Raw genomic sequence first — 23,152 nt, forward strand, 5'->3', positions numbered from 1 at the left:
AATTACAACAACTGTTGTTCTATGTCATTAATGGAAAAAAAAAAAATAGGGCAGATTTATAAAGATTAGCGTTACCCACACCATTCTTCATCGTCTTGGAGCCAGTGAAGGTACGTCTGTGGGGCTGTATGCCTGGAGGTAAAAGTACGCCAGCAAATGCATTCATTTCCAGCATCGGCCCTGTCCCCTGCACACCCTTGCTGGGAAAGTGGCAGGCACGACATAGAAATTAGTCTAAAATTTTTGCACAAAAACACCCTTAAATCCGGGGCCCAATGTTGCGAAAATGGATAGTTAATACCATCCACACATTGCAGAAAAATATCCACAGTGGAAATGTTGCGATTTCAAAAACCACTGCATTCTTGTAAATTGCAGCATGTCACTTATACCTAAGAGAACGCTGGCGTTTTCCGTGTAGTTATAATAGGGACATAAACACTGTGGACATTCGATGAAAAGCTCTGCAGAAAAAAATGTGCTGTTTCCGCTGCAGTCATTGAAATGAATGGAAATTGCAAATGAACCAGCTAGTGTCCATGCTAAAATCTTGAACGGACAATGGCCACAGACGCTGCTGAGTGGACACCAACGGTAGTGTGAACGCCCTGTGACGAAATTTTCAGTGTTTATAGATAGCTACTGTAGTGGTGTGCCATTCAAGTATGTGGGATGTACAAGCAGTGATAAAGTGTAGCAATCGGCTGTACAACCCTGGTCAAGAAGACAATGCTTTAGAGGATAAGCGGTACAAAGCTGATGCTGACAGAGTTCTTTATTTTGGGCCTATGCTATGCTTGTGCCTACTAGAAACTGCATTTTTTTTTTTTGTTGCAGGGGCATCCCATTATTTGGGATAAATGCTCTAAAAATTGCCATGATAATTGCAGTAAAGATTGTGCTTAGGAAGAAATTGTGAAGGAGCTGCAAAGACCGCTTGGGAGAGTAGGTCAAAGACAGAGAGTAAAACGCCTGCGATGTCCCTTTGTAGCGCCAACATTATGGCTAATACGATGCTTTTTTTTTTTTTTTCTTTTTCCATTTAAGTATGTCTTTTGTAGAATGGGAGGAAAGCCACGCAAACATGGGGAGAACATACAAACTCCTTGCAGATGTTGTTCCTGGTGGGATCTGAACCCAGGACTCCAGTGCTTCAAGGTTGCAATGCTAACCACTGAGCCACCATGTTGCCCCAATACGATGCATTTAACTTTGCTCAGTTTCCTTTTTTTTTTTTTTTTTTTTCTCTTTCACACGTAACATATTTTATAGGACAGTTTACCTTTTTTTTTACTGCTTTTCTGTTTCAGTGGATGAGGCCAAAGAATGTTGAAACAAGTTCAGGGACAATACCAACAGTCCAAGTGTCCTTTGGATTTGCACATACAACAAATAATGTTTCTGTATGACATGATGGTAATTGGGCAGTAAGTATATATTTTCTCTGTTTACCGGACACTGTGATACATGAGCCTATATCAGGTACCACTACTATCCATGGTAAGTACTATACACCTGTACATCCTCATGTACAGAATATTTTATTTTTGAGTCATGGTGTAGTATTTTATACATACAAAGTAGACTGTATACAGTTTAAATACGTTGTTCTTATTTATTACCTGAAAACACAGCACTGCTTGCAATATTCAAGTTGCTCTTGAAGACTCAAATAGAGAAACAATCATACAATCTTGTCCAGTGGCTTCTCCAGCAACAATTCTGCCCACTTCTCTTAGGAGTTTTGTTCCTAAGCTGACAACATCCAAATTGAACGTTGCAGATCCTTCAGAATGGTTATTCAGTTGTCTGCATAGTTGCTAAGTTCAAACTCTATCGACGTTTGCTCTCTGAGCAAATGCACAAGTGTCATATGTAGAAGACTGTGAAGGACTTATTTGGCAGAATGATATGATTTTACCTGAAGAAGTTTGCACCACATTACAGTACTGGGATTCATAGACATTTTTATAAAAGAAGGAAGGGAGAACGTCTGAAACCTTCATCTGCTATGAGGTCCAGACAATCCAGGCAGTTTTGTTGGTTCTGGAAGGGCAAGTTGGTTGGGCTGAAGTTAGTCACCCATCCCAGAAGCCCTGTAGATGGCAGCATTAGCAGAGGTCCCATAGCTCCCTAATATCTACTATTACAGATTTGTAGTCACTATCGGCCAAGGCCTACAATACCACAGAAACATATTTTATAATAATTGAAGAATAGGGACCCTGAGTGAGGTGGCTTCTTCACATAAATGTGTTTACCATCAAACAGGACCACACAGTATGGAAACTTGGTAGAAGCAAGTAGCAGTGAAACAAACCTAGTCTTCTAACATGGGCTGCAGCATCCTAGTCACTCTCGGTGGCTGCCATATCACTTCACAGGTGAGTCTTATTACCCTGAATTGGTGGAGTGATGTGAATGAGTTTCCAGAAATTTTTTGGGAAAAAGTCCATGTATTAGTAAGCAAACGTCGCTTACTAATACATTGACTTTTGTAGGTGATGAACCTATTATTCTAACGATGGTGACATGGCACAAAAGAAAAATGAAAACAATAAGCATTATACTGTGGTACCAAGACATACCCAGGACATTTCTCAAGGTAATGTTGACATCCTGGAAGGTGAGTTCAGACTATATATCTGACAACAGACTGTCAAAACTGCAGATTGACATACAGAAGTAGCTGTGGAACTCGTCTATTCATGGAACTTTGCTTTTCCTGGGCTGCTAAGAGATAATGGGGTGCAGAATAAACCTCTGTCTCTCTGCATTGGTTCTTCCAGCATCAGGATTTGGTGACTGAATCGCAGAAAGAGAATACAGGCTAAGGAAACATCATCCATAACACAATCTGAGTCTGTCTTGCCTTGAAAGATTCACCAGAAACCTGAGCTGGATCAGCAAAGGATTCTAAACTGTTCTCCTTATGAAAAAGGAAAGAGAAAATGGTACCAATCTGACCATGTGACCTTAGTAGGAGGTTGGCACTAGGCAGTAACATCATTAATAGCCTCCCATTTTTTTTTTTTATGGATCGCAAATATAAGTGCACAAGGATGCACTACAGACAGTATTTGCAGTAATTATGATACAGCCATGGATGACAAAATCAAAAGTAGGGAATGAAAACACGGACAGCTGATCTGCAATTTACAGACAGTAAAAAAAAATAAAAAAATAATACTGTAGTCGCGGGCAGGAGGTCTGACTTGTCATTTATCCCTTGAAATGTCTTCTCTTTCTGATTGGCAACCTCTCTTGTGACTCTGCATACCAAGACAGCTGTCACTCACTGACTATGACCACCCACTGGACTCTTAAACTTAGGATGAATAGAAATTTAAATAAACAAAATACATGTTATTCCTTATACAGTCAGCAGTACTTGTCAGTAATTTTCAATATTTGTAAGTGGAAACAGGAGTGAAACTGATCTATGGAAAAATCTGCACATCCTCTGTTTAGATTCCAGTCCTGGTTTTACCTTACAAATATGGAGAGACCAAGGACAACATCTGCAAGGGGTCTGTATGTTCCACCTTGTTTTTGCATGGGTTTCCTCTGGGTACTCCAGTTTCCTCCCACATTAAAGTCACTTGCCAGCATAGCACTGCCTGAATTTACAAACGTGGTGAGGATCTGTTAAGGCTCTGGTTATAGATTTGTGCTGGGCTAGTGAGAATGGACATCCTTGCTGAGTTTCACTACATGGAAAAAGTGCTGAAGAGGCCAAAACATTTCTGCATGATTAGACAGGAATATTTTGTTAATACTAAGCTGCAGTCTATTAGACATACTGGAAGGTGCGCTGACTACTACAGTTAAATATTAATAGACTTGATATATATAAGACAGGAATTACTACAGCCTGTTGCAGTCAAGCCAGTACAATAACTCTAGGCCCTGATATAGGTAAAATCTTACTTTTTATCTTTACAATATGTCTGTATCATGTAAAAGGTCAATGGTAAGAGTTGACGGGTTCTCTACATTTGCATACTTTTTGATCTATTGCAATAGTATTGAGAATGCTTAGAAAAATCAGTAACGTGGTAATGATTATTTCTTGTGATTTGTCTTGTCTGTTTCTCCAAAATATTCATTAACAGCAACATTATTAATGGTATGGTAAATTGCTTGTGCATGTGTATCCATAGAAGGCAAAAAAACTTAAAGGGGTTATCCATAATCTAGCATTGATGGCGTATCCTTATCCCCTGCACTGTGGCATTGCAGCTCTGAGTCCTAGGTTCAAATCCAACCAAAGGAAGTCTGTATGTTCCAGCTTGTTTTTGTGTGGGTTTCCTCTGGGTACTCCAGTTTCCTCCCATACATCAAAGACATATTGATAGAAAATTGTGAGCTCTATATGGGATAGTGACTGACAATTTCTGTATTGTGCTGAGGAATATGTTGGTGCTTTACAAGTAAGAGAAATAATACAGCCATCTCACTGAGGCCTTAAGCTCTTGCTACAGCAGAATGCATTTTAGTCTGACCGATTTAATGTAACAGCACATTCCCATTCCAGTGTAATGGGTCCCTTGTCTGATTTTCTAGATCACTGGCTGTTTTATTTGTCTAATCTACTACAATTGTACACAGGAGTATACGGAGGACTGGCTGGGTATAACCAGAATGAAAACTGTAGGAATCATCATGGTGTATATAAAAGCTAAAATAGTATTTCTTTAGTTTTTGGGCCATGCAGAGTATGGCTATACAATAAAACCTGGTATCTATGGGGAATAGTATACAAGAAACTTCAGATAGTAGCAAAATGTTATAACACACGGTGTACACACTATTGTATTGGTGTCAGACCCCTAGTAATCTTATATTAATGAATTATCTTAAATAGGGGTCATTACTATAAGATCTTGGATAACTTCCCTCTGCTTAGCGTGGTTAATGGAACCATGGATACCAGGGTCTTACTATAATCTGATAAAGACTTCTACTCATTTAGTTACTCCCTGCCTGTCACCGTGACTGTTAGCAGGTATACCAATACACTGCACAATGAAAAAATGGGGATATAGCAGATTCTACTCAACTTTTTTTTCTTTTTTTTTTTTTTTTGCATTGTGCCGTTCGTATAAGTACAAGGCTATTGTAGAAGTGAAATATCAGTTTAGGCTAGATTCACATCTGCCCACGGGTCTCAATTGTTCAGGTCCACCAGGGAACACAAACGACGGACAGCTAGACCACTAAAACTGTGGACTCCATAGACTATACAGCGGTCTGGAGACTGGCGCAGATGTAAACCTCACCTCAGTTGGCTGCTCTATGCTGTTCTCTGTAGCACTGGATTACGTAAGAAGATGAAACGAATACTCATTGCTCAATATTTCAGCATTATTGATCCATGCTAAAACAACTCTAGAGCGACCCTGAAAAAAATCACAAAGCTTCTTACGCATGGGATTATTACACATCTTTGTCACATAGATCCATACTGCATTGTGCATAGCCTGCAGTTAAGATAAGAGATAAGATATTCCTTTAATAGTCCCACAATGGGGAAATTTCAGTGATACAGTTTCATAGATGGTACAGTAGTATATAACAAGAGAGAAACACATAGAAGCTCATGGCAGATAGAGAAATCCTAGGAATCATAGCAACTAAAAAATAAAGAAACACAGACATACTGCAGGATCATTTAGTTCTCTGTGCGGATTGATGTTAATAATAATAATTATAATAATAATACAGCCGACTTGGTTGTAGGACACGAGGAGGGGGGGTCACAGCATGTGGATATAACAAGCAGAAATTTTTGCATACGTGGGGGACATAAGCAGCTATCATGATAACATGTGGCAGTTCCTTTGGTAGGTGGTGAGATCTCCTGCTCACAGCTGATAGTTCGGTATCTTGCATCAGCACTATTGTCCTTTTAACCACAAAAAATGCCCCAATTGTCCTTCATCACAAGCCCTCCTCCTCCTCCTTACCACAGTGTTCTACTGCCCCAAGGAAGTCAGAGACCATCCAGGTATACATGGTGCTGCTCTCTTGCCAAGCTTCCATAGCTCCTGGGGTAGGTGGGTGATGGTTCCCAGGTTGTAACAGTGTCCCACGTGTCCACAGTAATAGAAAGAAATACCAGTCAGCTGTAGCATCTTCACACATCAGCAATTGACGCCAGAAATCATCTCCTTGAACGAAGAAGTCCGCATTTTCATGTAGGTTTCTCTTCCATGCCGCATGTTGAGCCATGCTGTCCTAGCTGGGGGGGATGGTAACAGGCACATGTGGAAACCAGCTGAACCAGGTCTTGAGTCCATGCTTTACAATGGAAACAAAAGGAACAAAAAACTCCACAGGGTCTTCCATTCGATTTATAGTTACTAAATTCATAGTGCTAGATTGCTTGGTTACCGGATTCTTGAAGATATAGAGAAAAATAGTGAAAAAGGAAAGAAAAAGTTTGCTCCCAGCTTGGAGCACTGCATCAAAGGCAGCCAGCCTCTCAGGGGGCGGCGCCAGATAATTTTGTTAGTTTAAATTTGCACTAAGACACATGTAGTTTCTTTCTCCTGCACGCAATGCCATGTTTTAGGGTATGTTCACACGACGTAAACCTTTTCCACTGTGTGACTTCTCCGTGCAGCTAGCCGCAACAGGATGCCAATGCACTGCATCCTGCGCCAGATTAAGCCCAATGAATGGGCCTAAACAGGAGTGAGGCTCCTGCCGCGGACGCCACAACTGACTTAGCCCCGGGAAGATAGGGCATGTCGCTTCTTTTTCTCGGTAGCTGAAAAAAATCGCTAGCGGGAAAATAAGCACCAAGCAAGCATTTTTGCAGGCGGATTTTGAGGCAAATTCCGCATCAAAATCCACCTGCAAAAAACTCTGTGTGAACATACCCTTAAAGGGGTATTCCCATGTCCCTTGCTCACCAGTCTTCGCTGCTGCAAAGACTTCTTTCTTCCTAGTTTTCGACGTCAATTGGTGGGCGGGGTTTCATATGCAAAGCTATACCGTCCGACTACCTCTAGTCTAGCTCCGCCCCAAATTAGCGTGTAGCTCCGCCCACCACATAGCGTGATCCTATGGGACGACTGAAGGGCCTGTGATGTCATCAAAGGTCCTATAACACTTGGATTAAATCCTAGTGGGCTAAGGTACCAGGTCCTTCTGCCCACTAGGATTTAGACTGTTTTATATAAGAAAGCAGCACTCATTTCCCCCCTCCTTTATCTGAGTGCAGGAAGCTAGGTCACAGGACACAGATACTGGAACCGCTACAGACACAGGCTCGCTCCCATGCACTTAGCCCCTCCTCCCTCCCTCTGAGAGCAGGCAGCTACATCACTTGACATTTGAGCAGATAATCCCAAGGGCCATAGAAACACAGTATCAACAATGAAGTGAATAAATTAAGATAGTGGACAAACAAAGAAGTTTTGCTGAAGCAGTGTATTTAGGAAAAGTCTTAAATCCACATTAACAAGCAGTATAGATAGGATCCTTGTGATGGGACAACCCCTTTAAGGCTCTGGTTATAGATTTGTGCTGGGCTAGTGAGAACAGACATGTTTGCTGAATTCCACTATATGGGAAAAGTACTGAGGAAGCCAAAACGTTTCAGCTTGATTAGTCAGGAATATTTTGCAGTGGCGGATCCAGGGTTTGCGGGGCCCTGGGCAATTTACTTTAGCGGGGCCCTACTTACTGGGGGGTCTCGCACTTCTAACCTGTACTTCCCAACTGTTGAAGACTAGAAAGAGGGAATAAAACGTGCGGCGCGGCAAATTAGGCCCCGCCCACTTTTATGTTGATTCCGCCCATTCTCATTCAATTTTCATGATTCCACACAGTATAATCCTCCTACAGTCACCCGTAAATTATGTGTCCCACCTCCATCACTCCCCCATTTTCATATACACCCTTCATCTACCCCTAGTTTCATGTCCTCCCCCCTCTATCTCTGTCCCCAGTTTCATGCCATTCTCCCCCTTTATCTGCCCACAGTTTCATGTCCCCCCCGTCTCTGCCCCAGTATCATGCCGTTCTCCCCCTTCATCTGTCCCAGTGTCATGCCGTTCTCCCCCTTCATCTGCCCCAGTGTCATGCCGTTCTCCCCCCTTCATCTGCCCCAGTGTCATGCCGTTCTCCCCCCTTCGTCTGCCCCTATGTCATGCCGTTCTCCCCCCTTCGTCTGCCCCTATGTCATGCCGTTCTCCCCCCCTTCATCTGCCCCAGTGTCATGCCATCCCCCCCTTCATCTGCCCCAGTATCATGCCATTCTCCCCCTTCATCTGCTTGAGTGTCATGCCGTTCTCCCCCCCTTCATTTGCCCCAGTGTCATGCCATTCTCACCCTTCATCTGCCTCAGTGTCATGCTGTACTCCCCCCCCCTTCATTTGCCCCAGTGTCATGCTGTTCTCTCCCCCTTCATCTGCCCCAGTGTCATGCTGGACACACACACACACACACACCTCTCTCCCTCATACACATATTGTAGGCGCGATGTGACGTCATCACATCGCGGCTACAAATGTCGGAGCTCAGCGTTAAAGCAGGAGCTGAGCTGTGACAGCTCCTGCTTTAAACAGCTATGAATTCAGCTCATCGGCGTCCGTAGGACGCCGTTGAGTTGAAATCGGGACATGCCGACCGGGACCATTTTGTTAGGTCCGGCCCGCGCTGCGGGGCCCCGCTAAGCGCGGGGCCCCGGGCGGTTGCCCGGCTCGCCCGGCCCTGGATCCACCCCTGATATTTTGTTAATATTAAATGGCCTGGGCCTGCTCACAGCCGCTTCTGCTTCCCTATTCTGTCCTGTAGCAGAAGGGGAAGCAGGCGGCAGCCATGAGAATGACCGGGGAGGTAGATAAATAGTCTGCTAACTGCTGGGGACACACCAGCAGGTAGCAGTCTATAAAAAAAAAGAAAAAAGTACCCTAACTCACCTACTTTACCGCTGAGACACAGAGGCCTAAGCCAGCCTGTCACGGAGCAAAGGTATACGTCTTCCTCCGGATGGTCTTTTGAATCAACACGGACGCAAGAGGTCGGGAGACAACAGCAATTTATTGTAATCCACAAAGTTAGTAGCCGGCAGCGGTCACATCAACCGTAATAACAATAAGTCCACAGAAGTCACAATCCAATGATAACTTTGGTTCCTTGGTCCTGTAACTAAATCCTGGCTCTCTGCAGAGCTGTGCACAGGCCGGCTAACACATACTAACTGCCAGCTATATACTATATACTAAAACTGTTACACCTATATCTGTGGGTGGGAAGGGCTGAGTCACAGATCCTTCCCCCCTCACCTATACCAAGGAGAGCAGACTCCCTGTCTACTATGGACAATGCACCATCCAACATCTTCTTGGAGACACTGATCAGATTATCTCCACCCATTGTCCTCACTAGTTAGAGGTATTTGCATACAATGTGCTAACACACTAGACCCTAATCAGCCAACTACACACTGATGTATATAACAGGTTAGAGAATACATTCCACATGAAATATATATTACACATTGCCTATAGTATAGACTCTAACCATCCCGTGACAACCCCTCCCCCTCTCAATACATGTGCATGACACAATTGGCCTACACAGGTAAATTGGGGAATGCACATCAGTCTCTATAGCTCATATGTCCTCCTGCCGGGATAACCCATCTGCGTTCTGGTGTTGGTTCCCTCGGCGGTACTGAATGGTAAAGTTGTAGGGTTGAAGAGCTGGCATCTGGCAGTCGATCCATGTTGGCGTCTCTCTGAGCTTGGCTTCGGGTCACTGCTCCCACAAAGTGGCACTGTAGATTTCCAACATCGTTGCCTAACAGAACATCGGCCGGCAGCCCGCTCATCACACCAATTGTGCATCGTTTTGGTCCATAACCATAGTCGAGTTCCACGGTAGCTTTAGGAATACGTCTTTGAGTACCCCCTGCCAACTTGATAGAAATGCCAGGGCCCTCCTCTAGGGCCTCGGGTCGCACAACTCGGGGGTCCGCTACCGTTAGGAAAGCTCCCGAGTCCCGGAATCCAACAACTGTTCGGCCATCCAGTAGGACCTCCTGCAAGTGCTTCCTCTGAAGGTTTGCAGGATGTGTGGTGGAAGGCTGAATCCCATAGACCCCTGGAGGTGGAACAGATGGGTCATTCATGAAGTCATCTGGAAATGGGGCCAAACTTTCTGTCCTAGGGGTGGTTCCCAGGTAGTGAATAGGCCGGGATGCCACGGTGGCCCTTGCCCCCATGTTAGCAGGGCAACTAGCTTGCAAATGTCCAGGCCGCCCGCACCCAAAACATCTGCGCTCTAGCATTCTTCCAGTGGGTCGTTGTCTAGGGACAGGGTTGTTCATAGCTGGAGGCCGATGGGCTGGGGCAGGGGTAGAGGGGGAATTGTAATCCTGAGGCCGGACACGAAAGGTGGGTGGCTGGCTGAAGGGTGTCTGGCGGACTGTGGTAGTTTTCCGCTCCTCTGCAAACAACCTCTTCCACTGCGGCTTGATGGTCAGGCCCTCATCTGCAAGAGAAGCAGCTTGCTCAACTGTGGCTGGGTTCCGTTCCAGCACCCACTCACGGATCTCAGCGGGGCACTGGGAAAAGAACTGTTCCTTAAGTATGACTTGGAGGATCTTATCGACTGTGACAGCCTCCTCTCCTTCTAGCCAGCGCTTGCATGCTTGCTTCAACTTGTGGGCGAACATGTGGAAGGAGCTTCCCCCATTGTAAGACAAAGAGCGGAACTGAACTCGGTAGGTCTCTGGAGTGACTGCATAATACTTCTGCACCGCTCTTTTAATGGCCTCATAGTCCCGCTGATCACTAGGGTCCATAGCTCTGAGAGCTTCCGCAGCCCCATCTCGTAGGTGCCCCACCAGATACCGGACCCAATCCTTCTCTGGGACTTCCATCAGGTGGCACTGGTGTTCGAAGTCCTGAAAATATCCATCAACATCCCCAGCCGCTTCATCAAAGGTCTTGAAGTGTTTATGGGAGACATATGGTGGTTCTCTCACTGTTGGGCTGGGGGTCGGCGTTTGATTATAATTCCGCGTAGTTATCTCAGCCATTCGCATTTCATGCGCCATTCTTTCCTTTTCATGCGCCATTCTCTGTTCCTCCTTCTCTGTTTCCTGAGCCCTCTGTAATGCTCTACTCCTTTGCTCTGCAGTTGCTCCTAGCCCCAGCACTGCCAATTCCTCCTCATACAAAACAACCCATCTGCTCTTTTGGGTCTGTACCTGCCACTCCCGTATCTCTCCAGTCTCCTGGGGGCAGCCCTCCTCATGGTCGCTTTGCAGGGTCATCTCCTCCAGTGCCTCGATCAGTTGATCTTTCGTTCTTCCCTGGTAACTCAGGTTTAGTTCCCGGGCCCTTACTTGTAGACTTGCCATAGTCCAGTTCCTGTATTCTGAGGTTGTGGCTCCATTAATCGCTGGGCTGCTGTAGTCCATCTCGCTGTCCGCTGTTGATCCCACCGCTGCCACCAGTTGTCACGGAGCAAAGGTATACGTCCTTCCTCCAGATGGTCTTTTGAATCAACACGGACGCAAGAGGTCGGGAGACAACAGCAATTTATTGTAATCCACAAAGTTAGTAGCCGGCGGCGGTCACATCAACCGTAATAACAATAAGTCCACAGAAGTCACAATCCAATGATAACTTTGGTTCCTTGGTCCTGTAACTATATCCTGGCTCTCTGCAGAGCTGTGCACAGGCCGGCTAACACATACTAACTCCAGCTACAACTATATACTAAGACTGTTACACCTATATCTGTGGGTGGGAAGGGCTGAGTCACAGATCCTTCCCCCCTCACCTATACCAAGGAGAGCAGACTCCCTGTCTACTATGGACAATGCACCATCCAACATCTTCTTGGAGACACTGATCAGATTATCTCCACCCATTGTCCTCACTAGTTAGAGGTATTTGCATACAATGTGCTAACACACTAGACCCTAATCAGCCAACTACACATTGATGTATATAACAGGTTAGAGAATACATTCCACATGAAATATATATTACACATTGCCTATAGTATAGACTCTAACCATCCCGTGACACAGCCCAAGATAGGTCCGCTCAGCCTTGTATTCAGAACAGCCTGTCTTGGGCTAGTTTAGGGTAAGAAAAAAAAAAAAGTAAAATTGCCACCTCACCTCGCCTCATTAGCGGTGTTCCCCTGCTGATATTAAGGCTAAGGCCTCACAGGACGACCTGCAGCTATGCAGTACTGCGGGTAAAAACGCGGCAGTAACGCATCGCAGTTCTTCCCGTTGTGCTTTAAACAGATAGTTTGCAGAGTTTTCCTCCGGGGACTTTCTGTTACACTTACAGTGCCTACAAGTAGTATTCAACCCCCTGCAGATTTAGCAGGTTTACACATTCGGAATTAACTTGGCATTGTGACATTTGGACTGTAGATCAGCCTGGAAGTGTGAAATGCACTGCAGCAAAAAAGAATGTTATTTCTTTGTTTATTTTTTTAAAAAAATTGTGAAAAGTTTATTCAGAGGGTCATTTATTATTCAACCCCTCAAACCACCAGAATTCTGTTTGGTTCCCCTAAAGTATTAAGAAGTAGTTCAGGCACAAAGAACAATGAGCTTCACATGTTTGGATTAATTATCTCTTTTTCCAGCCTTTTCTGACTATTTAAGACCCTCCCCAAACTTGTGAACAGCACTCATACATGGTCAACATGAGAAAGACAAAGGAGCATTCCAAGGCCATTAGAGACAAGATTGTGGAGGGTCACAAGGCTGGCAAGGGGTACAAAACCCTTTCCAAGGAGTTGGGCCTACCTGTCTCCACTGTTGGGAGCATCATCCGGAAGTGGAAGGCTTATGGAACTACTGTTAGCCTTCCACGGCCTGGACAGCCTTTGAAAGTTTCCTTCCGTGCCGAGGCCAGGCTTATCCGAAGAGTCAAGGCTAACCCAAGGACAACAAGGAAGGAGCTCCGGGAAGATCTCATGGCAGTGGGGACATTGGTTTCAGTCAATACCATAAGTAACGTACTCCACCGCAATGGTCTCCGTTCCAGACGAGCCCGTAAGGTACCTTTACTTTCAAAGCGTCATGTCAAGGCTCGTCTACAGTTTGCTTATGATCACTTGGAGGACTCTGAGACAAACTGGTTCAAGGTTCTCTGGTCTGATGAGACCAAGATCGAGATCTTTGGTGCCAACCACACACGTGACGTTTGGAGACTGGATGGCACTGCATACGACCCCAAGAATACCATCCCTACAGTCAAGCATGGTGGTGGCAGCATCATGCTGTGGGGCTGCTTCTCAGCCAAGGGGCCTGGCCATCTGGTCCGCATCCATGGGAAGATGGATAGCACGGCCTACCTGGAGATTTTGACCAAGAACCTCCGCTCCTCCATCAAGGATCTTAAGATGGGTTGTCATTTCATCTTCCAACAAGACAACGACCCAAAGCACACAGCCAAGAAAACCAAGGCCTGGTTCAAGAGGGAAAAAATCAAGGTGTTGCAGTGGCCTAGTCAGTCTCCTGACCTTAACCCAATTGAAAACTTGTGGAAGGAGCTCAAGATTAAAGTCCACATAAGACACCCAAAGAACCTAGATAACTTGGAGAAGATCTGCATGGAGGAGTGGGCCAAGATAACTCCAGAGACCTGTGCCGGCCTGATCAGGTCTTATAAAAGACGATTATTAGCTGTAATTGCAAACAAGGGTTATTCCACAAAATATTAAACCTAGGGGTTGAATAATAATTGACCCACACTTTTATGTTTAAAATTTATTAAAAATTTAACTGAGCAACATAACTTTTTGGTTTGTAAGATTTATGCATCTGTTAATAAATCCTGCTCTTGTTTGAAGTTTGAAGGCTCTAACTTATTTGCATCTTATCAAACCTGCTAAATTTGCAGGGGGTTGAATACTACTTGTAGGCACTGTATATCTACAGGGAATCTGCCGGTGTTTCTGTACATATAATTGACATGCTGTTATTAACAAAACCACATCGGCTTTGGAAATCGCAGTGTGTCCACGCTGCGGTTTTTACCGCAAAGTGGGCATGGGATTCTCAAGAATCCCATCCACTTTGCAGTTACTGTAAAACGCCACAATTTTTCTGTAAATCATGGAGTTTCCTGCCCGTGGGGCCCCGGCCTAAAGCTGAATTCCTGAGACTACATTTTAATACTGGACAGATGCAGTACAGCTTGTTTTCTAATAATGGGTAGAGCCAGGGGGTATACAGTATTGGGTTAAGCTTTGCTTTATTTTGCAGAGAAAAAAACACTGACTCCCAAAATGCTGTGTGTGAAGTCCTTACTTATCATAAATTCTCATAGACCACCAGCAAACATCTGGTCACTGTGTTTTAGCTCCCTCTAAGAGTCCTTTTTGCAGTAGGTAAACCATACTTGTTTTCCTGACATGAGTGAAGTGCCCTATTGCTCCAACAGGTGGCCCACTTGGATAACTGTGGGGATTTTTTTTTCTTTTGCAGCGCAAACAAATCCTTTGACCTCTCAGCTGCAAGAGAGTTGCAGGAAATGTACAGATAGAGGGGAACTTCCTACTTGTTGGAAGGATCAGATTTTTGCCTGATTTTTCAAGTTTTCTTTTTTAATATGTAAGGCAGTTGATTATAGTCTAAGAGTGGCTAAGTGCGCAAACAGCCTTTACTAAAATCTTCCTCCCTCTGTTTAGACAGCAATTTGTTTGAGAAACTTCAAGGTTAGTTTACATGCCTTATTCAGTCACATAACCAGGTGAGCACGAGATTAGGCTCATCTTCCACATGACTAATATAGGACTGTGGTCTGTACAGAGGCTGGATGTAGTATCAGCACAACTGATTTATATTTTTATGCAATAATTCATTTTCTTAATGTGTTTATTAATACAGAGCCATGTCTTCTATCAAGATTGAATGTGTTGTTACTGAGAGGTACCGAATTGGAGAGTCACCAGTCTGGGATGAGAGGGAAGGCGTTTTAGTGTACGTTGATATTACAGGACAGAAGGTCTGTCGCTGGAATCCCGAAACTAACAAAATACAGAGTATATCTCTAGGTAAATATCACACTATTGAATTTAATAGTTGTTTTCAAGAGGATTGGAGCCATTCATGATCATTGAAAATCATTTACGACTTCTTTCCTTCATCCTTCCTTCCTTAAAGATGCAACTTTTTTTCCCCTCCTATGTAGAAGAACCAGTCGGCTCTGTTGCACTTCGGAAATCTGGTGGCTATGTCGTTGCCACTGGTCGTACATTTGCAGCCCTCAATTGGGAAGACCAGTCAGTAACTCCCCTTGCTCAAATTGATGAAGATAAATCTAACAATCGTTTCAATGATGGAAAAGTGGATCCAGAAGGAAGATTCTTTGCAGGTGGAGTGGAATTTAGTTGTCATTGCCAGTTTAAAGTGTTTGTTTCACCAAGACAAACCCTTATTAAAAAAAATTAATCCAAACTAGTGATCAGCTGACTGACAGTGGTCTGTCTTCTGGAACCCTCTGTGATCAGATGATCTTGTTGGTGGAAGTGTCTAGCTATATAATGAATGTGCAACCATATAATACTTACGCTAGATTGACAAAGTTCTCCGAAATTGGACCCATTCTTATTTAGCAACTCTCCGCTCTGGCTAATAGCCGGAGGTTTAAGGTAATTATTGTAATGTACTAACATCTCTTTGAATCATTATGTTTCCTGTTAAAGAAAATAATTTAATAAACAGTTTTATAGTTATTGAAGGAATATTCCAGTTACTATTACTTATTCCCTATTCACAGGATAAGGGGTAACTGGCTAATTGGTGAGGGTCTTATCACTGGCTTTGCCAAAGATCATGGGTCTTTTGTGTCCCATATAAATGGAGCAGAAGATTGTGTCTGCATGTTTCTGCACCAAGCCCTGGTCTCGGCCTCTCTTTTACAATCCCATAGAGATGAATGGAGTGGTATCACACATGTGTGACCTACCACTCCATACGGAGGCACCTATATTCTCTTGATGGCCCCAATGGACAAAACGCCATCTATTTAACAATTCCCCTATTCGTAATTTAGGGATAACTTGAAAGAGCTGTAATAGCCCTTTAAATCCCCTCGAGGCTGATTCCAATTGCCCCATGTCAGGGGAAAAAAAAAATTGTTCCCGACACCAAATCCTTCCATCAGTATAAAACCCTAAATCAACTTGCCTATACCAAAAATCTAATTCCTTTTACCTGTGATATTTTTCCATTCACAAAAGGCATCCATGCCCTTTCTTAACTTGCACAATGAATCCACTATCACAACATCTTGTGACAGCTTCATAACCTCACTGCCCTTACAGTAAAAAAAATCTCTGTCTTATGCTACTGTATCCTAGACATTTGTTAAGGTTAATTTGTGCTGTCTCCTTGTAGGAACCATGGCTCAGGAAATCCGACCAGCAGTTGTGGAGAGGAACCAGGGTTCATTATTTTCTCTATATCCAGATCGCTCTGTATTGAAACACTTTGACATGGTGGATATTTCCAATGGTTTAGATTGGTCACTGGATCACAAAACCATGTACTACATTGACAGTCTTTCATATACAGTGGATGCATTAGATTATGATGTGAAAACAGGAAAAACATGTAAGTAAGCACTAGTTAAAAATGTAATAAACATATCTATCTATATATACACATGCACAACGTTATAAGAGTTCAATGTAGGACTATAAATAAGGCCATCTTCAATGATGTTCGGACGTCACATGACCGGGACGTAGGTCCCGGTCATGTGATGTTAGGGATGTCACACAACTAGGCCTGAAGCCTGTCTGGAGTGCGGAGAGGTAAGTAACAATGTTTTTTTATGTTCCCTTACCTCTCTGGGCCTCCGATCATTATACTCGGGGGTCTGAAAAGACCCCTGAGTATAATTAAAGTGTTTGTGGGGCCCGTGGCGTCACCGATCCCGACTCCTGCCAGGATCGTTAAGTAAATAGGGCCTGTTACCGGCTGGAGTAACTCCAGCCGGTAACGACCTATTAAGAAAAAAAAAATCCAGCGGTAGCGGCTGTCGCGGGGCTCCTAATTTCCCAGGCCCTGTGGCAGGTGCTACCTTTGCTACCCTGGTAGTTACACCACTGAGTATGTGTAATGTTGCCAAAAACAAGAAACCTCCATGCTCCTAAATATGAAGTTATATGACGTGTCATACTGAAGTACAATAGTCTCTCACTTAAAAGTACCCTCGTAAATAAATATCTAATTAAGATTAGCTAGGTGTAAGGCACATAGTTTTACAAAGGCTGGCAGTAAGAATGATTAAAATTGATCAAGCCATGGGCAGCTGGCTATGAGATCGTCAACTGAATGAAATGAAGCGTTTCCATCGCTGGGTACACAAGTACACTAAGCCCGGTGTATAGTGTATGTGTGCTGTATTGGGAGAAGGCCACTGCCACATAGCATTTGTCTCAAGAGAACAAAAGCATAGGCCAGTTGTAATCCAACTATTTTATCCTCATATACCCTAACATCTGCTGTGTGGAAGTCCTCCATATACATGATGGTATCTTGGTCCTGTTGAAATCTGTGGGATTGACTGATACACATGTAATGTATATGACCAGCTTAAAAAGGACCTTTCTCCATCTCCACCCATTTAAGTTCTTAGCATCTGCTATTAAGTGCTGCTCCTCTGATTTTAGGACAGTTGGATTTTTTTCTCTAACCTGCACCTTTCTCAAGCAAAAAGTACAGTTCGCTTTGGTGCCTGATGTGCTATTTGAGCTCTGTAATGTCAGAAGGACAATGTCAGGCAGGGGGTGTGATTCAGAGTTCCAAACAGAGTTGGCCAGTGCCAGAGATCAGAATCACACCCCTTGTCTTCTCCTTCCTGACACCGCCCTCCTGACAGTATAGAGTCTAAATAGCATGTGAGACACATAATTCATAGCAATGATTGCTTGTGAACAACTGTGCTGGAATCAGTTGATCAACACCTATTAAATGAAGAATAGAGCTGGGCTTGTTAGACGTGGCGAAAGATTCTCTTTAAGATAAACAGTATGTTAATTTAGAGTTATAGTACAACTATGTCTTTCTTTGCATCAGTGGTAGCCACAGTAAATTACAACAGTTTCTCTCCACAGCCAACCGCCGCCATGTCTACAAGTTACAGCAGGATGAAGGGATCCCTGATGGCATGTGCATAGATGCAGAGGGGAAACTTTGGGTTACTTGCTATAATGGAGGAAGGGTGATCCGCATTGATCCTCAGGCTGGTGAGATATATAAAAACATTTAATCTTGTTTTAATTCATTGATTTGTAGATTATTTTCATTGCATGATTTAGTATATATTTACTTAATATTCTAATAATGAACATAAAAGACAATGTTGACATCAAAACTGTATAATAATTTACAAATAAAGATGTTATTTTTATAATGTATCTTTGTGGTAATATCCGAACAATTATTGAGAGATGATATGTTCACTATTCTTGATCACTTTGCTATATAAAACAACAATAATTATATGTACAACACCAGTACCTACTGACTGACATCACCCTGTAAATAGGTGTAAATGAATAGGCATAAACAATCATACATCTCCATACAGTAGGATGATTGCTCCATATACATGTATGAATGTGAGTGCTGAACAACAAGTATATAGTCAAATGGCAGAAAATCTGGTCATATATATTTTTCCAACAGAACATATTCATCACTGTTTATTTTTCCAACAGAACATATTCATCACTGTTTGCTTCTGTTTATTAATATATCCCAATGTTCAGCAATAACAATTTCATTGACAGTGGTGTAACTAGGAATGGCGGTTCCCCGTTGTGAACCTTTGACATTCCCCCCCCCCGACCAATGCCGAAGACCATGACCAACCCCTCCCCCACATTCCTGCGCGTACTATTATGCCCCATAGTTGCCCCTGCACACAGCATTATACCCCATAGTGGCCCCTTCACCCAGTATTATGCCCCATAGATGCCCCTGCACACAGCATTATACCCCATAGTGGCCCCATCACCCAGTATTATGCTCCATTGTGGACACCCATTAACAATTATTATACTCTAGGGTCTTTTCAGACCCGAGAGTAATCGGAGACCGAGAGGGGGATACAAACATAAACACTGTTACTTACCTATCCCTGCACTCCCTGCTGTCGGCTATCTTCAATGACGTCAGGGATGTCATGTGACCGGGGGCCTGCGTCGCGACGCATAAGGACGCAGGCCCAGGTCATGTGACGTCTAAGAAGTCACACAAGTAGGCCTCGAAGCCTTCGCAGAGTGTGGAGAGGTAAGTAACAATGTTTGTTATGTTAGCTTACCTCTCCCGGGCCTCCGATCATTATATTCGGGGGTCTGAAAAGACCCCTGAGTATAATAATGATGTTTGTGGGGCCCGCGGTGTCACTTACCGATCCCGGCCCCTGCCAGGATTGGTAAGTAAGTAGGGCCCATTTCCGGCTGGAGTAACTCCAGCCGGTAACAGCCTATTAAAAAAAACAAACCCGCAGCGGTAGCAGATGTCGCTGGGCCCCCTAATGTCCCTGGCCCTGTGGCAACTGCCTCCGCTGCTTCCCCGGTAGTTACGCCACTGGTCATTGATTAGTCACAGATCTGTCAATATATATGTAATATACAGTATATGGAAAGAGGTGCTTGATGTTTTACACTGTTGTATAATGAATATGCAAATGAATTGTTGCACTCATCTTGGGTGATTCATTAAATAGTGAAAATGAGAGCAATAATCTGATTGCTTTGTGTAGACAACTGTTCCCTTATACATTCCTATGAAGGATTATGTAGTAATGTGCCTTTGGCAGTTAAAAAGTTAAAACATTAAAAAACTGGAGATTACACAAGACGAAGACTGATTTTCTATAGATGTAATATGGGCCACAATATTTTGTGCATATATATATATATATATATATATATATATATATATATATATACGTGTATATATGTGTGTGTTCTGGATAAAATCCTCGGACAATGGCTGATGACAGAGAATAACAGTTAGAGAATGTTGTGCATGTAGTTATGTACATCTACACATTTAATATTGTATTTGTGTGTTAAAACTACTAATCTACTGGTTGAACTGGTAAGATATATAACTGGTTGTTTATTTTTGTGTTATAGGGAAGGTGATCCAGACTGTAAGGTTACCAGTAGACAAGACAACATCTTGTGCTTTTGGAGGAAAGGATTATTCAGACATGTATGTAACATCGGCCTGTGATGGTATGGATGAAGAGTGGAGTGCTCGCCAGCCCCAATCTGGGGGAATTTACAAGGTAATTTACTGCCATACTTGGTTCAGTTCAGTCTCACCATCAGATGTCACAGAATAGAACAAACCTATTAGAAAAATAAATAAAACTTAACTTTTAATATAGTATTAAAGGTGGACATTCCACCAAATAGTGAGCATCTAAAATATTACTGTACCTATCGATAGCCTGTGGAGCTAATCACTATGACCCTATCATCCTATATCTAGATAAAACATGAATATGAGGGGTTAATGTCTCTGAGTCCAGAACCCCTACCCCGGATAGTGTATCAATAATTCTCGATTGAACCACCCCAAGACACATCTATAATATCAAAGGGAATATGTGACCCATGGCCCCTACTTTGTCGGATATAGATAAGGTCATGACCCAAAAACGCCTCACCATGTAGTCCTATGTAATATTTTTTTCCTTTTTTAATGCTAGCAGATTCTCCACTAGCAGAAAAAATCCGCTAGCGATTTTTCCGCTAGCGGAAAAAAGAATGAACACGTCCATTCTTCAGGGGGATTCCACCTTAGGAAAACAATACAAGTCAATGGGAGGTGGAAACACCGCTAGCGTTTTTTGGCGTGGTTTTTTGGCGTTGATTTTTTTTTCTGCGCCTGAAAAACGCTTCAAAAAAGCCTCATGAATTTTCCTGAAGTGGATTTTTCCTGACCAAATTCTTGACCAAAAAACTCTGTGTGAACGCAGCCTTATACTTCAGTGATATCCAACAAGTTCCATTTGGATATGACTGAAAAGGGATCCTTCGTACTGTGGCTCCTCTAACAATAGTGGTGTAATGTAGAGATGAGCGAACACTAAAATGTCCAAGGTTCGAAATCCGATTCGAACAGCCGCACACTGTTCGGCTGTTCGAACGGATTTCGAACCCCATTATAGTCTATGGGCGGAAATGCTCGTTTCAGGGGTACGCAACATTCGATAAAATTATACTTACCAAGTCCACGAGTGACGGTCGGGCTGGATTCCCCTTGAAGTCTTCTCCCGGCGCAGCGCCCCCGTGGCATCTTCCAGCTGGAATTCACTCTGCCTAGGCATCGGGGCCTAGGCAGAGCCGACTGCGCATGCAAGGACATGCCTGCGCATGCGCAGTCGGCTCTGCCTAGGCCGGATGCCTAGGCAGAGTGAATTCCAGCCGGAAGACGCGGCGGGGACGCTGCACGGAGAAGACTTCTAAAGGTAAGAGAAGAACCAGCGTTGATTGGCAGAATGTATAGCATTCTGCCAATCAACGCTGGTTCTGCATCGAACCTTAAACTTCGAACAGCTAGTAGTGTTCGATCGAGTACGAGTATCTCGAATACCCGTAGTATTCGATCGAACACCTACTCGATCGAACACTACTCGCTCATCTCTAGTGTAATGGTAATGTGAGCAGACTCATATGCTAAGTTGTACTTTTTGAGAAGTGGATAATTCCTGATACTTTTCCGACTTTGTTAGGTTTCTAATTATTATATACATTAATATTTTAATTTCATTTGTTTTACAGATAACTGGACTAGGAGTGAAAGGAATACCACCAACTCCATTTGCTGGTTAAATAAAGAAGTAACATGTTTGTTAGCATTGCTCCTGACAGGTTAAAGGCTGAAGTGAAACCAGCAACAACATGTTTTATAGCTCGTACTTGCAATGTCAGTGCAATCTTCGATTAATAAACCTTTTATAAACCTGGATTAATAACTAGTCTGTGTTTGTGCATTTTATCTCCTGATCCAGGTGACTACATATAAAATCATGTATAATAATCTGCTTTCCCTTTCAAGATGCAAGTTACATAGTTCATTCTTAGTATAACAATAATAGTTCTAGGACATTCTTGTAGGGAATCCCTGAATGTAACAATCCATTGTTACATTTTTATTCCATAGATGAATACCTAATGTACACATTAATTCATTTAATAATGTATTATAATAGGGTTCTTGTCTTTCTTTCTTTTTAGATTATTTATGTTCACACATTTCCACATGAATAATAAACCTGAAAATAACCGCAGGATATTCTTTTGTATTTATTTATGTGCACCTATTTTTCTTAACTATCAAAATGTAAGCAACTTAGAAATGAAATGAAACAACTTCCTAGCTAGTATACATTGAGATCCTGCAGACAGGATGCTTATGCAGTGCTACTAGAGGTATAACTAGAATTCCTGCAGTTCCATTGACATGGCAGTATTGGCCACTCAAGATATTTCAACTCAAATAACTCTTTAACTCTCTCTATTGTCGGTCTCCTATATCCGGTGATACATAGTTTTCACTCACTTCAATGGGGAGGAAGCACAGCAATTAAATAATTTGGTCATTATCTACTGGAATAATCCAGCAGGTAACAACCTGTGTATCTAATCTCCTTGCTCTTGGCTCTTGTTCATGATGTAGTAGGTAGTATTGCACAACATGGTCATGAAAAGATTAAAGAAAGTCTGTTAGGTCCAAAATACCTCCAATACCAGTGACAGCTCTGTTTAGGGGCCTTTAAGAGGACCACATCCAAATAACTAATGTAGATATAATTATCGCATTGTGCATATGCAAATCAACCTGGTAAAGCACAATCGTTCCATGATGTCGTCAAGTTCCTTCCCAAAGAGCTTGCCAGAAGGGCATTTGCAGTTGGACAAATGCCAAAGTTACTAAAGTCCATCCGGTCAGGCCATCGAGATTTTGACCCAGGGGAAGGCTCAAGTTTCATTTATAGGGGGCCTAGGGCCTTCCAAGTGGATCCTGCTCTGGAGAAAGCTATGGTGGCCGAATGGAGACATCCTGAAAAACCTTTTTTTTCCATCCACGAGGTTTAGGACCCTCTTCCTATCTCAGAGT

At 43.2% G+C, this 23,152-nt stretch overlaps 1 protein-coding gene across 3 annotated transcripts; it reads left to right on the forward strand.

The window, feature by feature from the left end:
• Positions 1-3,886: 3,886 nt before the first annotated feature.
• Positions 3,887-22,000, forward strand: RGN (regucalcin). Of its 3 annotated transcripts, none has more exons than XM_075262821.1 (7): positions 3,887-3,918; positions 14,888-15,054; positions 15,192-15,374; positions 16,400-16,615; positions 18,124-18,255; positions 20,158-20,312; positions 21,814-22,000. In XM_075262821.1, exons 2-7 carry the CDS (start codon positions 14,892-14,894, stop codon positions 21,862-21,864), a joined length of 900 nt encoding a protein of 299 aa, XP_075118922.1. In that variant the 5' UTR covers positions 3,887-3,918; positions 14,888-14,891; the 3' UTR covers positions 21,865-22,000. The 3 variants fall into 3 exon arrangements, with proteins under 3 accessions (XP_075118922.1, XP_075118921.1, XP_075118920.1); XM_075262820.1 differs by lacking the exon at positions 3,887-3,918 and adding an exon at positions 14,512-14,750; XM_075262819.1 differs by lacking the exon at positions 3,887-3,918 and adding an exon at positions 14,512-14,715.
• Positions 22,001-23,152: the final 1,152 nt, after the last annotated feature.

Source organism: Leptodactylus fuscus, chromosome 2, assembly GCF_031893055.1.
Source record: "Leptodactylus fuscus isolate aLepFus1 chromosome 2, aLepFus1.hap2, whole genome shotgun sequence".
NCBI lineage: Eukaryota > Metazoa > Chordata > Amphibia > Anura > Leptodactylidae > Leptodactylus > Leptodactylus fuscus.